The sequence below is a fragment of the Colius striatus genome, chromosome 6, assembly GCF_028858725.1.
Source record: "Colius striatus isolate bColStr4 chromosome 6, bColStr4.1.hap1, whole genome shotgun sequence".
Classification (NCBI taxonomy): domain Eukaryota; kingdom Metazoa; phylum Chordata; class Aves; order Coliiformes; family Coliidae; genus Colius; species Colius striatus.
In genome coordinates this window covers 39,740,405-39,758,178 of record NC_084764.1, presented here as the reverse complement: position 1 = coordinate 39,758,178, position 17,774 = coordinate 39,740,405, and the positions used below count along the sequence as shown (strand labels likewise).

Here is a 17,774-nt window from a genome sequence, read left to right as displayed (position 1 = left end):
GAGGCAACAAGAGAGTCCTGGGTGGGCAAACTGGAAATTCTCAGATGTTCACTTCTGAGGGAAAACAGCAGCAGTGTTAGAAATCTGATTGATCCTGGTCCTGCAAAGAAACAATCAGGAGTCTGGACAGAAATGCAACACTATCTTAAGCACGATTTCTACAGCAATAAGATGTACTCCTTTTACAGGGCATGTTATAATCTGTTCTTTTTATAATAGACAGATGGATCCTATAGTTGTATACATACATAAATACAGGATAAAGAATTTCACTTCTTTCTACAATGATGGGATACAGTGTGTATAGCCTCAGCACAGTTTTGCACAAGCTTTTCAAGTTCTTCAGAGCTACTCTTACCTTGCTTTCTTCTAAGTGCTCCAAAGCTTCTTTGTAAGACATTGGTATTTGAGACAAAGACTGTCTAAGCATCTTTTCCAGTTTGTTAAGATTATCACACACCTGATCTTTGGTTTTTGTGTAGCTTTTGTATTTTTCAAAATACCTATGGGGAACAATAGATAGACCCATTAAAATTTGCTGTGGCTGCTCCTGGCTCATGTCTATGCCTACTAGAATTTAAAACAAAAATCAGCTTCTGAACTTGTAGTCCTCACTATTTTGTGAATTACCTTCAACCAGTATTTGTTATACATCTGAGATCTGTTAAAGATGCAAGTACAAATGCCCCAAAAGTAAAGAAATATAGGTATGTACATCCACATATCAGCCATGGAGCCGGTCGAAAGAACTGTTTGTCTTGGCCCAAGTCTCCATATTTCTCAGACATTCCCAGAAATCCATTCCCAGTTTGTAACTGGCATTCTGTTTATCCCTATAATGTGTGGTTTAAACAATTCTGATTTCTTCCTCCTAGATCTTATCATCTCTTTTCTATTACAAAAGCCTTTGCAGTCATCTGATTATTTGATTATAAAAGCTGAATTTAAGGTCATGCTCAGTAGAACCAGAAGTGCTGGATTATGAGGATGCAATTTAAAAGTCTTTATTCTGTCTCTCATATTTTTTTCTGCACATGTACCTGAAGGCCCTTCAGATCTGTTTGAAGGAAGGAAATCATGGCTTAAGTCTTGTTTGGTCTTTACTTTCTTAAGCCATGAGACTGGCCTATGGAGGACGTGCCTTAGTACCCTTCTGGATCTGCACTAGCACTGAGTTAGAGACTCTGGAAACATGCTTCTCTGATTCTGGCACCCTATGACCTGCAGTTGAGCCCTGTACATATTTCTTGGAATATATCAAGAATGATTGCATTGTAAATTAGTAGCAATATCCTTATTGTCTGGTAATTTTCCTTCCATTACAGTCACATCTGGGAATAACAGAAATGCTTACAGTTCTTCCTGCTGAATCACCAGGTTCTACCAGAGGAGAAATAACATTGCATTTATTATCAGTCAAATTTCTCATAAGAAGGAACATGATGTAGGAAGATCTCTTAAACCTACCTCTGTTTATCAGCTTCCCTTCTTTGAGCCTTCTCCCTTAATGCCAAGCTCTTATTGACTAGTTCTGTTAAAGTATTTTCCAGACGTATTTTGTCTTCTGGTTTCACTAGGTTTTTCAGCTTGGAGTACAAGTTTTCTATGTTAGTCTTTGCAGAGTCAAACTCTTCTTGATTCCATTGTGGGGTCTCACAGACCTCTGAGCTACTGAGCTCTGCAGCAGCAGACTGGACTTGAGCTTCATAGTCCTCGAGGAACTTAGCAGCCCTCTGAATAGCCTCAGTATAAAGCTCACCAGTCTTCAATGCCTCCTCCAGAGCACTCTGAAAAGTGTTGAAAAGACAAAAGAACAATCAAGTAGGACCATGTGCTCCTCTGGCTCACCAGATGGTCTTCTCAGAATTTCACATTTGCCTTTCTTTGAGACCAAGTCTCACAGAACTGGCTGGAGGAGGTGAGGGAGTACACATGGCAAATGCACTCTGCCTCCCAGGTAGTCCCAGAGCAGTGCTGTACCTATGGATTGATTGCCCTCAGCCACATGAACAGGGGTTATGAGGGAACTGCCAATACTGGAAAAATCCAGAGAGAAGGATGGCAGGACACAATATCCACAAGATCCCTTACAGACATGGCAGTATCTGTCCTGTTCCAGACAAGGAAAGCCCGAATGCTGATGCTTTATTCTGCTCCTAAGTGTATCTCCTCTGTGACTTGCCAAACTGTTTCTCACTAAACTCTCTTCTTGTAAGTATTCATACAGAAAATTATGTCTAACACCTCTTGGACTCACAAAGGGCAGAAAAGCTCTGACATTGTGCTTCCCACACAATATCCAAGCACTGAAGGTGAAGCACAGCAAACCAGGAAATCTGGCAGCAGGACTGTAAGTCCATCAGGGATGCTGAGTCCCTCCACTTGAATTAGCTACTAGCTCATACGTCCTCATTTGTACCCACTGATCTCTTGGGCAGTAAGAGCACAGGACACACTTCCAGAACCATTCTGCTATGAAGGTTATCACTCTTTTGGTTTCCAACATAAATTTATTCACCAACTCTCTCTCCTTGTATTAACATTGCCCTTTAGCTTAAGCAGTCTTTTTCCATCCATTAAGTCTACGTCCAGCTTAACTACATTCTCAGCTGCATTTCCCACTTGCCCTCAGCCTACCAGGCTGAGCAAATTATTAACTGCCCTCAACATTATTAATTCCTCTAACAGCATCTGTTCCAATCTGAGTGAACCTTTCCCGACAAACGCATTAAGAATGATGTTGACCCCTCAGCAATGTCTTATACTTGTGTTAAAGCTTTGGATTTCAGTTGCCTTTCCTTCACTCATCCTTCCTGAGGCCTGATCACATTGGTCTGACCCGTGCTTTACTGTCCTTGGTTGCTCCCCATTGTTAAGTATCTTCTTTATAGTAGAAACAAGGAACTTCTGGGTTTTCATTATTGTCACTTTTGAAAAAGTTTCATGAAATCAGTCCTGAGAATAATCCCAGGGCAATTGCACCCAGCCTTTCATCAGTTAAACACAACCTTTTCTTTCCTCTCATTTACATTCCTTTTATTGTGCAAAGCCACGCTGCTTGGTTATAATCAAACTGAATTCAACTGATTTCTTTGTTTCCTTAGTTTCTTATCATGATTCTCATCATATCTGCCAAGGAAAACATGATGATGGGCAAATTCAATGATTAGAATAAAAAGAGGAGACAAATCATGAAGATGTGACTGCTACAGTCACAGATATCTAATCTAACCATTGGGAAAAGACACGTGGCCATACCTTACTCATATTAAATATACTTACAACACGGGCAGCAATATCTGTCTTCAGTTGTATTTCATGACCTTGCAGCGTCTCTAATTTTGTTTCTATACCAGCAGCAAGAGATTTTTCTTCTTGGTTTTCTCTCTCTTTTTCCATTATACATTTAATAGCAGAAAACTTTGCTTGCATCATATTCTGAATTGCTTCCCACCGTATCTTTTCATACTGCATTATTTTCATGTCTAGCAGAAGAGGCTGCTGGAGCTCTGATTGAACATGCTTTATGATATGGAATATATGTTCTACTTCACTTTGGCTGTCTTCCTTGTTTGCACTCTGGAGACCAGAGATCAAGTTTTGAAGAAACTGATTCAAGTCCTCAACATCTTTCTCCAGGCTCTTCATTTCTTTCGTCTTAGATTCTTTGAATAGCGTATCAAAGACTTCATTTTTGTTTATTTGATTTGCTGCCTCCTGGGTTAAGTAAAAGATTTGTTGAACTGTCTGCAACAGAATCTGTGCAGTTATAAGATTCTCATCAGGAGAAGAGCTAGAGCTCTCATTTAGGTTGTTAGCTTCTTTTCTTACAGTGGATGTCAGAGTCTGGATTTCATTTAGCAAAGCTTGAATCTTATTACATTCCCTAACGACATTATCAAAGTGTATTATCTTCCCTTTAATTTTATTTTTAATTTTAAAAAAATGAGTTTGCAATTCATCCAGTTGCACTGGGTCCCATTTTAGACCTACACATTCAAAGATGTCTTTGTACTTCCTTATTTGTGACAAATTGGACTGAAAAGCTAAAAGTTTTTCCTTAAGTGCTTTGCATTTATCCTTCACTTCTTGCTTGGTACCTAATAATTCACCTTCCAGGTTCATTTCACCATGCTGTAGATCATTAAGGTCTTGCTGCAATGAAGTTATGCTTTCAGCAAACTCTTTGTACACAGCTATCTTTTCTTCTATTTCATGAAGTTTAGTCTGTATTTGCCCATGGGTCTTCCTTGCTCTATTCTTCAGACTTCTTAATTGATCAAACAAAAATAGTTGTTCAGACAAGCTCAGTTCCCCAGCTGTGACCTGGCTCTCTTTACAGTGGGATGAAATAAGCCCTTCTATTTCCTGTATGTCCTTTAAAATCTCCTTTAAAATGGCTTGTTGCTTGTCTAATTCTGGCCATGTGCTGGTTTGGTTCATGTCAGGCCTGGCAAGCGTCTCAGCATTTCGAAGCTGACAGTGAACTTTTTCTACTTCTGCAATAAGTCTTTGCCTCTCTTGCAGCTGGAGCTCTAGGTGCTGTAACCTTTGAGCTGATTTTAAAACAAGAGCCTTGTATGAATTTTGCAATGCTTGTAGAAGGAAAGTCAGATCAGAGATCTCCTCTGGTTTCAAGCTGGGAATGATGTGCTGGAGGTCATCATCCAGTGATGCAATCACAGGCTCTCTGTTTAGAACTTCTGTGCTCATAAGTTGACAACTTCTGATCTGTGATTCAACATCACTAGGGAAAAGTGCTGCTTTCTGATCAAGAGAAGACAGTGAATCTTTGACCCATGAGATATTTTCTTCCAGCCTCTTCATCATTTCCTGTTTCACGAGAGCAGGACCAGTGACCTGAGTTTCTTCTTGAGGAGTTTGTTGTGCTGATAATGCTTCCAGTTTGCTCTGCAAATCATGGATAGAGTTCTCCAAAGCTGCCTTCTCTTGATCACTCCAAATTCTTTTCATCTGCAGTTCAATCCTTCTTTTTAACAGAGAAAGACCATGTTTAATGTCCTGTAGCTCTGTAGTCCAAAGCAAAGGGTATTTGGCTTTTCCTTCAGACAAAGACTCTGCTTGCAAATACTGTTCTTGTATCAGTCTCTGAATATCCTGTGCTTTACTCATAAGCAGGTTAAATTCATCGATTTCTGCTACAACTTGGTCATGTTTCTTTTGCACTGTCTGTTCCATGTGTTGCCACCACTGCTCCAGTTGCCTCATTTGGCTTTCAGTTAACACCTTATCCATGCATGTTAAATGCTGAGATAAACTTTCTTGCTGAGTTTTCAACTGGTTTAAGACATCTCTCTCTTTTCTTAAGGACTCTATGCAAGCCTTAATTTTCTCCAGAAGAACTGTGTTGTTCACAGGCCCCCTGCCAAAACCATGAGAAGAGTTGAAAGAAAATTATCTCAAAACGTGAACTAGATACACTTTAAAACCAGAATTTCACTGCTTAGAAAATTGCTCACTCATTTTATTCCTTTAACCTCATGTGTATCTCAAATGTCCTCTCACAAATTTCCTAACCACTCTTGCAGTATCATTATTTCTTCCTTATCTTCACAGCATTAGTTATTTCTAGATATCTCTGCAGGAAAGATGTTCTCTCTAAATGTATTCTAAGGTGTATTCTCTAGATGTTCTCTAAAGCTGCAGTAGATACTGATAAAAGATGTGTCATTTCCTAAAGGAATGTGTTCTACCTTTAAAGTTAAAATAAAGACATTTTTTAAAAAACAAACAGCAGTGTTACTTCATCTCCAAGTGAATTAACAACATTTTGTGGTAATTTCTGATTTACAATGAAGACCCTTAAAAATTCCCATTCCTTGAAGATTAATTTGGAGTTTATCTACTCATCTTTTATTTCCAGGGTATATTGAGATTCCCACCTGAAATACATTTCCCAGCTAGATTCTAATTGAATCTCTTTGCTCTAAATGAAACTTTATACATTATTTCAAAGATTTTCAACCTGCTTTGATATATTATTGTGACTGATAGGCTAGTTCTATGCTTTCAAGGCTAATTCAGAAAAGGTACTAAATCTTTTCTGTGTGTTGGTTACATCTGAATTAGTACTTAGACTTATTTATTGAAACACAATCCTTCTTGTCACATAAGATACATTTTCAGGGTAATGTGATATTTCACTCAGAAAAATTTAGAACTGATGAGTCATTAAAGTAAAATTAATACTTCACTTTTGTCATATTTTGGCAAAAATACTTTTAAAGGCTCAAAAAACCCCTTTTAAGAGGTTTTTAGCACAACAACCATTTCTTTGCTTTGCCTAAAAAATAGTAGAGTAGCTGTTGCTAAAGGATAGCAGTGAACCACCAGAAATCCTTCTGTTTAAGGCTGTTTAAACTTAGTAATCTATGAGACTTCTCTTGATACTTAACATGTTAATGAGATGGATAAAACTGTATTCTTGTCTGTGCATTACTGAAGTATGGCCATATTCATTCCATATTCCTTCAGACCATATTCGTTCTGCAGCCTATTAACAGAAACCCTCAACTATACTTACACTTTTATGTTATCTTTTTCTGTTGACAAATTTTTCATTGAGGACTGTGCAGCAGAAAGACTCTTTTGGTACTCATTAATTAAACAGTGGTGTTGTTGCTTCACTGCCTTAACAGCATTTAGCTCCTGAAGCAGCCTGTCCCAGCAGGGCATGGCAGGCTCTGTGCTTTGCAGCTCTGCTCTGTTTGATCCCATTGCATCAGGAAATGCTTCTTGATTATGACACAAAGATCTTGCTTTCCACGCTTCCAGTTCAGTTTGTAAGTTCTACAGTCAAACCCACCACAGAGAGAGAGTTAAGAGAGGATCTTAAAACACTTTCAGCAGAAAATACAGTTTAGTACTGATACATCTAAAAACGTTGGCTCAGTCACATGCAAATGAGCACACATGCCTGTGCACACCATGGAAGCACATGTGCAACCATAAGTGTAGCTACTAATGCATTCTGGAAGTGTAGTATTAAATATTTACATGGACATATTTGCATAAATGCACTGTGTTTGTAGACTAGTTGGTATACAAACTGAGGAATCACACAGACAAACCTTAGATAAGACTGAATGTAACAATTCTGTTTTGCCTGAGTGGTGTAAGTTTATCACTACATTAACAATGAGGAACAGCTTTGCAATTTCCATACCTCCAGCTCTTTTAGTTGTTCATTTATAAGCACGATATCCAGTTCAGCCACCTCATTTTTCAGCTCATTGAACTTTTGCTCCCCTTCAAAATATTCAGTGTTTACTCGCACCCCAGGAAACGGTTCCCTCTGCACAGCCACTTCTGCACCTGTGTCCTACAATGCAAAACAGGATTCTTATTTCTGAAGATCCAAAATCAACAAGTTTTCTGACTGCAACACTTTAAGCCATGCCTAAATCCTGCTGTGGCTTCTTCCACAGCCTCAGTGGGCCAACCAGGCCTCAGTGGCAAGAACTGCCATCCCTACCTGCCACCTCTGCAGTCACCCTGGCTTGCCAGCCCTGCTCAGATAGCTAAGAAATCTCTGTCCATCATTTTAAGTTTGAAACTCTGATATCCCCACCTTCAAATAACATCCTCCCTGCACCCACCTCTGCTGACAAATTCACAGGTCTATCCTGTCTTCTCTGCCTCCTCCTTATACATTCACAGACCTTTAACCTCTCCTCACATCCACATTCCATCTGCTCAGCATCTGCCTCGATATACTTCTGTGTCTTTCACCAGGACCATCTCTTCAACTGTTCTTAGCAGGGTGATGCATGCATGGCAACTTGGCTGTGACACAAAGCCACAGCTGCTACTGCCACAGTGCTGTGTGAAATAAGGGGTAAAACGAGAGCACTAGGGAGCCACATCTAATTGAGGTGGGTAGGAATGGAAAGTGAGGCTCAGAGCCAGTCCCTGGCACTACCATTGATTCTTAAACCCATCAGCTAAGCTGAGGTCATTTCCCAAAGTCATTTCCCTCCTAATCAGTCCCAGATCATATGTAAAATATAAATCATCACCTTCAGCTGATGCAGACAACACAAATGAAAAGTCACAGGCTTACTGTGTCTCATACCAATACCTTTAAAATCTTTCTGCAATTCCTTTCCCCCAGTATCTGTCCACAACTGGTGTAAACTGTGATCTGTTCCATGTGTTGACTGCGTGTGAGCAAATGCATACAAGTATACAGATATGACTGCAGTGTGAGCTCCTCCATGGTACTAACATATAAAAAGACAGAGTTTGATAAACTCACTGTAATGCTATTTTATATACTATTTCGCTAGGAAACAGTCAGCTATCCCTGCAACCATATCACTTGTAAGCTGTCCCTGTCATCTGCCTGTCTGTAGGTCATCAGCTATCCAAAATACACCTGTTTTCAAGTGTGGGGAATGTAGTACATTGCAGGCATTATTGGGAAAGAATAATTCTACTTATTTGAACTTAGTTATTTGCAGTTGAAACTGAAGGGGAGCACTCAGGAAATAAGTCAATTAGAAAACTTTTCCATTTCTCTGTGTACACATCTGTAATGGTTGTATCAATTCAGACACAAGGTTCCATTTTAAGAGACTTTGGAGTGTCATAGAACTGAAGTAAGCAGATGAACTCAGCTAAGCTATCACAGTGTGAGGAGGAAAACCACTTTACCAGATTGAAATATAAATGTATCAAAATACACAGCAAAGTCAATGTCCTGACACTAAGAAAAACCTGAGGGTTGCTGTGGACACGTTTTGCTTGTTTGTATGACATTCTCAACACACACCATGGCACTGCCTCCCCAGATACACAGACACATAGATAGTGTCAATCTCCCCACACAATAGTCTTAATGTTTCCCCACACTTTCTCAGACCATCAGATGGTTGGAGAGGGAAGAAACTATGAGAAGAGAATGGAGGCTGCTAACCAGCTCCTGTCCTTCAGGTACAAAGCCAGAGCTCTCCTGCTTGCTCTACACAGCACAGACATTAGAGAAAAATTCTTCACTGAAAGGGTTTTCAAGCACTGGAATAGGCTGCCCAGGTAAGTGCTGGAGCCACTATCCCTACAGATATTTAAGACAGGTAGATGAGGCATTTAGGGACATGGTTTAGTGGAAGACTTGGCAGTGTTAGGTTAGTGGGTTGGACTCTCAAAGTCCTTTCCAACCAAAAAGATTTTATGATGATTGAATTGTTTTTTAAGCACTTTTCAATCATAGTATGATCTCCTAATTTTTCCAGGAACTAAGGTTAGACTAATGAGTCTGCAGTTTCCTGGCTCTTCCCTCACACTCTTCTTGTAAACTGGAATGGCATTGGCCTAGCTTCCAGTCAGCAGGGAACTCCCCAGATTCCCAGGACCCTTGGGAGATTTTCTGGGGTTTCCAGGTAAGGCCCAACAATGGACAAGCCAGCTGTGGACCTGCCTATAGATTTACCTGTGAAGACTAGAACCAGCCCTACCTTCAATTTAAGAATGAGGTGACCAAGAATCAGTAGTCATGGAGCACTTGTGATGTGACATGTTTACTCTTAAAGAACTTAATAATGACTTAATAATGTCATTTAGTAATGTATGTTGCTATTCTTTTGGCTTGAAATCATTCTCCTTACTCTATTTTATTTCACTTATTTTCTTATGCTGGCTCCACCCTTGTATTTCAGTTTTCTGAACACCCTTCCTGATGATGGCAAAGACATGGAAAGAAGTTGCATTGATTAACAATTTAAAGAGAAACTTTAAATATCCTAAAATAAAAGCTGATTATGATGGCTCTGAAAACAAACATTGGTCTTTTGAAGAGATCCACTGGAAAATATATGGATAGCACTTCAGATGAAGTTCAAAACTACCACGGATATAAAGCAGAACAATGCACAATGCTCTTGATCTTGATGAGACAGTAACTGCCTCTCCTTTTATACCAGAACTTCAGCTGGAGTCCATGTGAGTAAAAAAAAAAACAAACCGAAAATCAAGGACTCTGACAAATTCAGCTTGAAATAACAGAATATGGGTTACCTCATGTGCAAGAGCTGTGGAATTAGATTCCAGACCATTTTTCTCAGCTGCTGTCAACTTCAGGACTGGACTCTTCTGGCACACCCTTTGTTCAACCTGCTCCACATCTTCTGTATATGACTGATCCTTGACATCACTAGGTTTCTCCTTTTGGTGGAAGAAAAATAAAAGAAACAAGTAATCAAAAAAACCCTAATCAAACCTGCTGAGTAGCAATTAGAGTGCTCGAGATGACAAAGCCTATAATTACAGGCAGATGAGGGAAACCACAGTTACATCTCCTAATTGATTGCAGGCAAGGTTATGGCAAAGGAAACCATTTAAAAGAAGCAGTGCTGTAACCTTGTTATAAATTTTGAGAGAAATTGCAGATTGCAAGTGTTCTTCCTCTGGCCAACGCTGCTCATATTTTGCTCTTCTAAGCACAGACATTGAACTGAGTATCCCTGGATGCAGTCCTGAATACATTTTTTAAAAGGTCTAGCTTTTTCCTTAGGCTCCAATCTTGTACTGTAGACAAAGAGTGTGTGGTTGGACACCCAGCTGACATCCAAGCAGGATGTTCCCATGGACAGCCTGGGGATTCGCTGTATGTATGTATGAGAGATTTGCTGACTGTAAGTTCTGCCTGAGTTTGTTTATCATCTGAGGACAGATAAAAATCAGACACCTACACAAAATAAAGAATGGCAAATCCTTACAGAATGGTGGAGAGCACAACATCAGAGACCTATCCATGCTGCATGGTAACCTGAGCTAGGGGTTGCAAGGCAGATAGAATATGTACTGGAAGTAGTTCACCTCTAACCCAGAATGAACAAATTCATCCAGGTGACTTGGAATGCAACATCCTCAGCAAACCACTAATGGAAACAAAAAAATCCCTCCATGCTAATTTTCAATGTACAGGAAAGAACTCAGAGAGTTAATACCCACCAAGGACACGAAAATAGCTTAGTGTAATTTGAGGTTTTTACTATTAATTTATTAGCAGCATGATCCCCATTGCAACTAAATTGTATTTGTATACGCTCAAATTCAATCCCTGTCATGTAAATCTCATGTCCAGTTACCTCTGCTGGACAGGCTTCCCTTCGTGTTTCATCACCTTCAGTATCAACATCATCTCGATGCTTTTCCAGTTCAGCTTCACCACTCTGAACTGCATTGTCCAGAATGTCCTCTTGGACACCATCATGTTTGTCACTGCCTTGGCTCTCTGTATCAGCCTTCCCCTGATTTGAGAAAATACAAAATGTTCACAAGCAGTGAAATTACAGTCCAAAAATCTAAGTTTGCTAAGGAATATCACACTCTCTATCTTCAGTTTAGTTCAATGAATGAAGGAAAGGGCTGAGGTAACCCAAACCCAGAATCTCTTGGAAATGCCTGCTCAAATCAATTTGCTGTATTGGTGTCCCAATCAACATGAAACAATTTCAAGACAAACTAGGAGTAAGTGCTCATGTGGTTTTTAATACCATCAGAGAAGTTTCTGCTTAGACACATTTGATAACTCTAGTGATCTTGCTTCTTCTCTAGAAATCCCTTTCTGGATGGTTTCCACTCTGCTATTTTGACGGTCATCCCTCCAGCTACTGTTACTGCTCAATGGTCAGGTCAATGAGGGAGTTCTCAGAATTCTTCCCTCAGCTTTGCACATGTGACATCATTTATACCATGAATGCCTTGAGGCCCCCTAAGGATCAGCAGGTTCCAGGTTAGTGACCTCTCATTACCTGCATTGTGCATGCAGGTGAAAAATCTGTTGAAATCACAAGTATGTTGCAGGTTTTGTATCATGGAGAAAGTGGGTCCAAGCCTTAGGGGCTTGTAGAGATTGCAGAATCATAGAATGGTTTGGGTTGAAAAGGTCCTTAAAAATCATCCAGTTCCAACCCCCCTGCCATGGGCATGGACACCTTCCACTAGACCAGGTTGTTTACAGCCCCATCCAACCTGATCTGCAACACTTCCAAGGATGAGGCATCCACAACCTCCCTGGGCAACTTGTGCCAGAACCTCAGCACCCTCACAGAGAAGAGCTTCTTACTTAGATCTAATCTAACCTTCCCTCCTTCAGTTTAAAGCTGTTACCCCTTGTCCTATCACAACATTTTGATCTCTTGCACACTTTACATGTGCAAGGCTGAGGAGATGATTTGGAGAATACAATTCATCATTCCTTTAATCAGATAAGGAAAATGTCTCTGTAGGATTACAAATTTTATGGAATGATGCATTTCAAGTGAACAGACACACACTCACAAACATACATACTGACATGCATTAAAACATATTTGTCAGGCACCTGAACATTCTGCCCCAATTTGTCCTTGCTTTGATGGATACTCTCTAATTGGCTGTCTGACAATACACTGCTTTCCTCCAAAAGTGGATCATTTTGCTTCTCTGACATATTTCCATTTACATCTTGACCCTAAGAGAAAAGATATAAATTAAAACCTTCTTGTGAGACTGTAAATACTGTATTTTACCATTAAATCTCTGAATGGTAAAATTTATTGTCTATGTGAACAGGACAAATAATGTGCTGCAGTTTTAAACAAGTCTCACTGGTTTAAGAGAAACTCTCAGAGTTCTTTGGCAGCGGATTACCTAAAATTTTCTCATCTGTAAACCTTCTTCCTTTGTGTCCTGACCAAGGACACCTCATTCTGTGCAAGAGAAGTCTATAGGCAGGTTGTGTTTAAATGGAAAACCACGGTTTTGAACACACATTATTGGCTTTTAACAGACTTGTTATAACAAGTTAAGGGAGTCCTTCACCACATGTGGAGAACATATTTACAGAAGACTTAATTTCAATTAAAATAAGGATGCAATATAGGATGCAATTTACAAAGGGCATTCAAGAGACAGATGCCTCTTTATCCAGTCTTCCACTATCATTACTGTCAACACATATACTCACGTCTTGCATTTCCAAAGGCTCTTTTAAGTCTTCTGCTGTGGGGCTCTCTTCTGCAGTGACAGGAGTATCAGAAGTGATCTGTATCTCTCTCTGCAGCATTGTCTCTGCCTTCCTTTCCTTTCCTATTTCATTACCAAATTCTTTTTTTAACTCAATGGCTTCACTGAAAATATTTTCCTTCGTTTGCTTGACATTTTCAAGTCTTTCTTCCAGACTCCTGTGTTCACTCTGAAGTGTTTCAATCTCATCCTTAATAAACTTCTGTCCTGGTGAAGAGGTATTTTGTTTAACAGCTTCTACTAAAGCCAAAATCTTCTTTAACTTGTCTTCACATTGACTAAGAGGTCCTTGTTGTTCCTTTAAACACAAAGAAAACATTTTATTGAACGGTATCTTCACTCAATGTACTTAATGCTAACAGCCAACATCAATCATGAAACTCATAAACACTGTGAACAACAAACTGTGCTGAAAAGTACACACAGACCTATCTGCTGCAGAAAGTCAAATACTAAACCACTAACTTTAGGCAGCCTGTTTTATGAACAGAGAACACCTGAAGCTATAAGCATTACAACGACAACATAATCTGATAGTATGCTCTAAAGTGCATAATGAACTTTCCAATTTCTGAACAGTTAATCTCCTCCCTCTCCTATTGCTTTTTACTTGCTAGCCATATAGCAAATTCTGGAGGAAGATGAATTGCATGATGCCCAGGAAAGGGGAAAAAAACCCACAACCAACCAAACTGAAGAAGTGTGCTTGAGTTAGGGCAATTCTAGCTCAGTTCAGTTGATAGTACACGTACATCCAGTTCATTAAGAGTGCTTTTAGGCCTACAATAATCTTGAGAAAAGTATCACAACATATACTTCACATTTTAGAAAGGTTTCTTAACTTCTCAGCTTGACACCAATAACAGTACATGGTGGTGCCTATGAGCCCATAGGACATGGAGAGGAACCTCATGAGGTTCAACAGGGACAAGTGCAGAGTCCTGCACCTGGGAAGGAACAATCTCATGCACCAGGACAGGCTGGGGGTCAAACTACTGAAGAGCAGCTCTGCAGAGAGACACCTGGGAGTCCTGATTGATAATAAGCTAAATATGAGCCAGCAATGTGCCCTCATGGCCAAGAAGGCCAATGGCATCCTGGGATGCATCAAGAAGAGTGTGGGCAGCAGGTCAAGGGAGGTTCTGCTCTCCCTCTACTGGTGAGGCCTCATCTGGGGTCCTGTGTCCAGTTCTGGGCTCCTCTGCTCAAAAGGGACAGAAAACTTCTGGAGACAGTCCAGTACAGGGCCATCAAGATGATCAGGGGACTGGAACATCTTTCATATGAGGAAAGGCTGCAGGAACTGGGGCTGTTTAGTCTGGAGAAGAGGAGATTGAGGGGAGATCTTATTAAGTTTTAAAAATATCTAAAAGGTGGGTGTCAGGAGGTTGGGGCATCCCTTTTTTCTACAGTAGCCAGCAACAGGACAAGGGGTAATGGGATGAAGCTGGAACACAAAAAGTTCCACTATTTCACTGTTCAAGTGAGGGAGCCCTGGCACAGGCTGCCCAGAGGGGTTGTGGAGTCTCCTTCCTTGGAGGTCTTCAAGACCCGCCTGGACATGTTCCTGTGCGAGCTGATCTAGGTGGAGCTGCTTCTGCAGGGGGGTTGGACTAGATGATCTCTAAAGGTCCCTTCCAACCCCTACCATTCTATGATTCTACGAAAACCTGCAACATACCTGTAATTTCAACCAGTTGTTCTCAGCTGATGGTTGTTCCACTGCTGCATCTTCACAATCAGCAAACTTCTCAGAGATGGTTTTCAGGTCATTCCTCAGATCTGCTACCATATCCTGAAATTGCTGATGTTCTTGAACATGGCTTTCCAATGTCTGCACTGCGGTCTAGAAACCCAAGGATATTCTAGGATTAGCCCACCACTAATGTAATTAATCCACAGTCATAGCTTTTCCAAGACCTCAGCAATAAAAAATAGTTCCTTGTTTCCCATAAAATAGCTAGCCAATCACAGGTGCACAGAAGATATCTTGTCTTCTTCCCAGCACATCATAGGCTCCACCATGAACAAAACCTTCACTACTCCCAGGAAGCAGAAGAGTTCACATTCCATAAGAATATACTTCTAAAAGGGATGTTTTCTATCCAAAAATGGATGAAAGATTAGATGCAGAATGCCCTACAGAGTGCAATTGCAATTTGCACTAAACTGTGTAGAATCAACAAGTAAGATGCAGGAAAAGACATTCATCCTTCTCAAAGGAACAAAGCCACCCGACCATGGCTTGGAGATTATGGGAACTAATGTTATCTCCATTTTGTTTGTTTAAACATTTATCCCTCTACAAAGCACTAGGCTGTGAAAAAATTAAGTTCCTGATGCTCTTTTTCTGGAGAGGGTGTGTGAAGGAGTGTGTGTGTGTGTAAGAATTCCCTGTTCTTCTACAGAGGAGTTTCCACTACTCCCTGTTTTACCCCTGAACTTTCCAGCTGAATGATGTAACAGGCAAACAGTGAGAACTGCAATCAAAAAAGGCATACCAATAATCTCATAAGGAAAGGGAATGAGGTTCCAACCTGTAGCTGGCTGAGTAGATTTTCATGTTGGTGCTTTAATTCCAACCATTCCACCTCTGTGAAGCAGTGGTCCCCAGTGTCACCCTGTAGGTGCTCTTCTTGGCTTTTCAACACATTAAATTGGGAAGTTAAGTCTTCTGCTTTCTGCAGGAGGTTGGCATAGTTTGTTAGCAGAGCTTGCTTCTCCTGCAAACCAGGCTGAAGGGCAAAACCTATTTCCTTTTGCTGTTTCTCCAGCTCTGTTAGAGTCAGTCTCAAATCTTCTTTGCTTTGTTCATATTGCTCCCTGTTGAAGTGATGTTGTTCTTGAGCACTAAGAAAAAAATACCGTGTTTAGTAGTACTTAAAAACCTCTATTCATTACCTAGAAAATGTCAAATTATGAACAAGGCATTAGAATGAACTTGACCATACTGAATACTTCTGTTCAGACTTTAAACCAGCTTTAGACTAGAATGTTTGAGGTGATGAAAATGAAAACCACTGAAGTTATTGCTGCCGAACTGGACTTAAATGCAGGACAAAGTGACTAACTCTCTTGATCCTTAACCTACAGACCCATAGTTTCCAGCATTAGAGGTGTGATGCTCTTACTCTGTATTTTTCTGCTTCTCATTATGGCAGAAGTTCTGTTTAAAAACTACAGTATGGTTATGAATGTCTTTTCCTTGGCAAGGTCTTATGACAGTCTCCTGAAAGAGAATATTCTGTAGAAGATACACATTGCATTGACTGAGATGGGGGTGGGGGAGTGTTTTAGAGATACAGACAACAAAACCAGCTTATGTAATATGTCTCATGTTAGCACCATCCAGTGCCTAACTCCCCTGAACTTGACATTGGATTTCAATCTGTGTGCTTTATAAGCCTTCATGCTGATCTGCTGCAGGTTAACAGGTCACATTTGTCTACAGGAGATGCACAACTATGAGCAGCAGAACACAAGTAACATTTGTACATTCACATCTAGTGATGAAGCTCAGATCTTTTCCAGATGGAACTCAAATGCCAACACTTGAAAATATGATCCCACACAAACAGATCCAAATAAATAAAATCTGGTTATAATTCTGTAAAGTACAGCAGGATAAAACAGGACAAATGCAAAGCTTGAGTATTTTGGGGTTTGCCCTTCAAGTTTCATATTCTTTGGCAAACGACAAACAAAAGCACGGCCTTACACACGTAAAGTACTCTGGCTTCAAGTTCCCTGTTCGAGCTTCACACTGCTGCCATTACCATGTCACATCTGTTATTCACAGGCCTGATCCTGCAAGATCCTGAGCATCTCTTCAGATGTGCCAAGCATCCCATCTCCTGTCTTTGACATACTGTGAAGAAGGTGCTCTGCATTCTGCTGGGTTAGATCCAATAGAGCTAATACTCTGCCTTTCTGAATGTCACTTGTATTGCTTGTACTGAGTGCTCACTAATAAGAGAAGGGAATTGAATGTCCTCAGAAATATGTATTTGTAATAATTCATTCTCTGGTCATTTAAAAAAAAGTATAAAGTAGGTCTCCTCTAGCTTCCATTGATCTTGACAGACAGTTCTCAGGGACGTCACTGAAAGACGGCTCGAGAACATTACGGCAGACAAGTACCTTGAAAGTGTCTGCACATGCAAAATCACAACTTCAGTTTATGTTTACACAACACACCTGGAATCACCTGTCATCTTGTAAAGAATCAATCTGGTTTTCAGACAGTTGCCACAGTACCAGTGACAATAAAGTGCTTTTCGCTGACTTAACAACATCAGCTGTCACAGCTAAAGAATTCCTGTCTCAGAGCCAGAACAAACCAGGCTTTACAAACTCTACTTGAAAAATCCCAATCTCCTGGATTTACCCCAAACTCTCTTATGAAGCAGTATGAATCTGTGCAAAAGCACATCCCACTGCTGCTGGAGGACCACACCTGGGGCACAGAGCCCAGGTGACACTGCAGGAAAGAGCCACCAGAATGGTTAAAGCAGTGCACTCTCACTGCACAGTCTAATGAAATGAGGGGCATTGCCTGCACTTTTTTTCTTTTTCTTTAATACAAGAGTAGTTGAGCTACTTCAGCATCAGAGGGGATTCTGAGGTGAGCTGGACAGACCCCATCAGCTCTCCTGCCATCCTCCTTACACCTCCGGCTAGACTTTGCACTTGACCATTCAATCCAAACTGCAACCTGCCACTCCACAATACTGCAGAAACGTCAG

General features: G+C 40.4%; 1 protein-coding gene across 2 annotated transcripts in view; it reads right to left on the bottom strand.

Annotated features, from left to right (window-relative positions):
• Window positions 1-17,774, bottom strand: part of SYNE2 (spectrin repeat containing nuclear envelope protein 2) — a 199,214-nt gene that overhangs the window by 109,588 nt on the left and 71,852 nt on the right. For both annotated transcript variants that reach the window (XM_061998801.1, XM_061998802.1), the window contains exons 42-52: window positions 15,567-15,879; window positions 14,711-14,875; window positions 12,971-13,327; window positions 12,347-12,475; window positions 11,109-11,270; window positions 10,036-10,182; window positions 7,187-7,342; window positions 6,545-6,810; window positions 3,283-5,383; window positions 1,468-1,787; window positions 359-503 (exon numbers count right to left, since the gene is read on the bottom strand). In XM_061998801.1, the coding sequence (XP_061854785.1) occupies window positions 359-503; window positions 1,468-1,787; window positions 3,283-5,383; window positions 6,545-6,810; window positions 7,187-7,342; window positions 10,036-10,182; window positions 11,109-11,270; window positions 12,347-12,475; window positions 12,971-13,327; window positions 14,711-14,875; window positions 15,567-15,879 (4,261 nt within the window). The remainder of the gene's footprint in view (window positions 1-358; window positions 504-1,467; window positions 1,788-3,282; window positions 5,384-6,544; window positions 6,811-7,186; window positions 7,343-10,035; window positions 10,183-11,108; window positions 11,271-12,346; window positions 12,476-12,970; window positions 13,328-14,710; window positions 14,876-15,566; window positions 15,880-17,774) is intronic.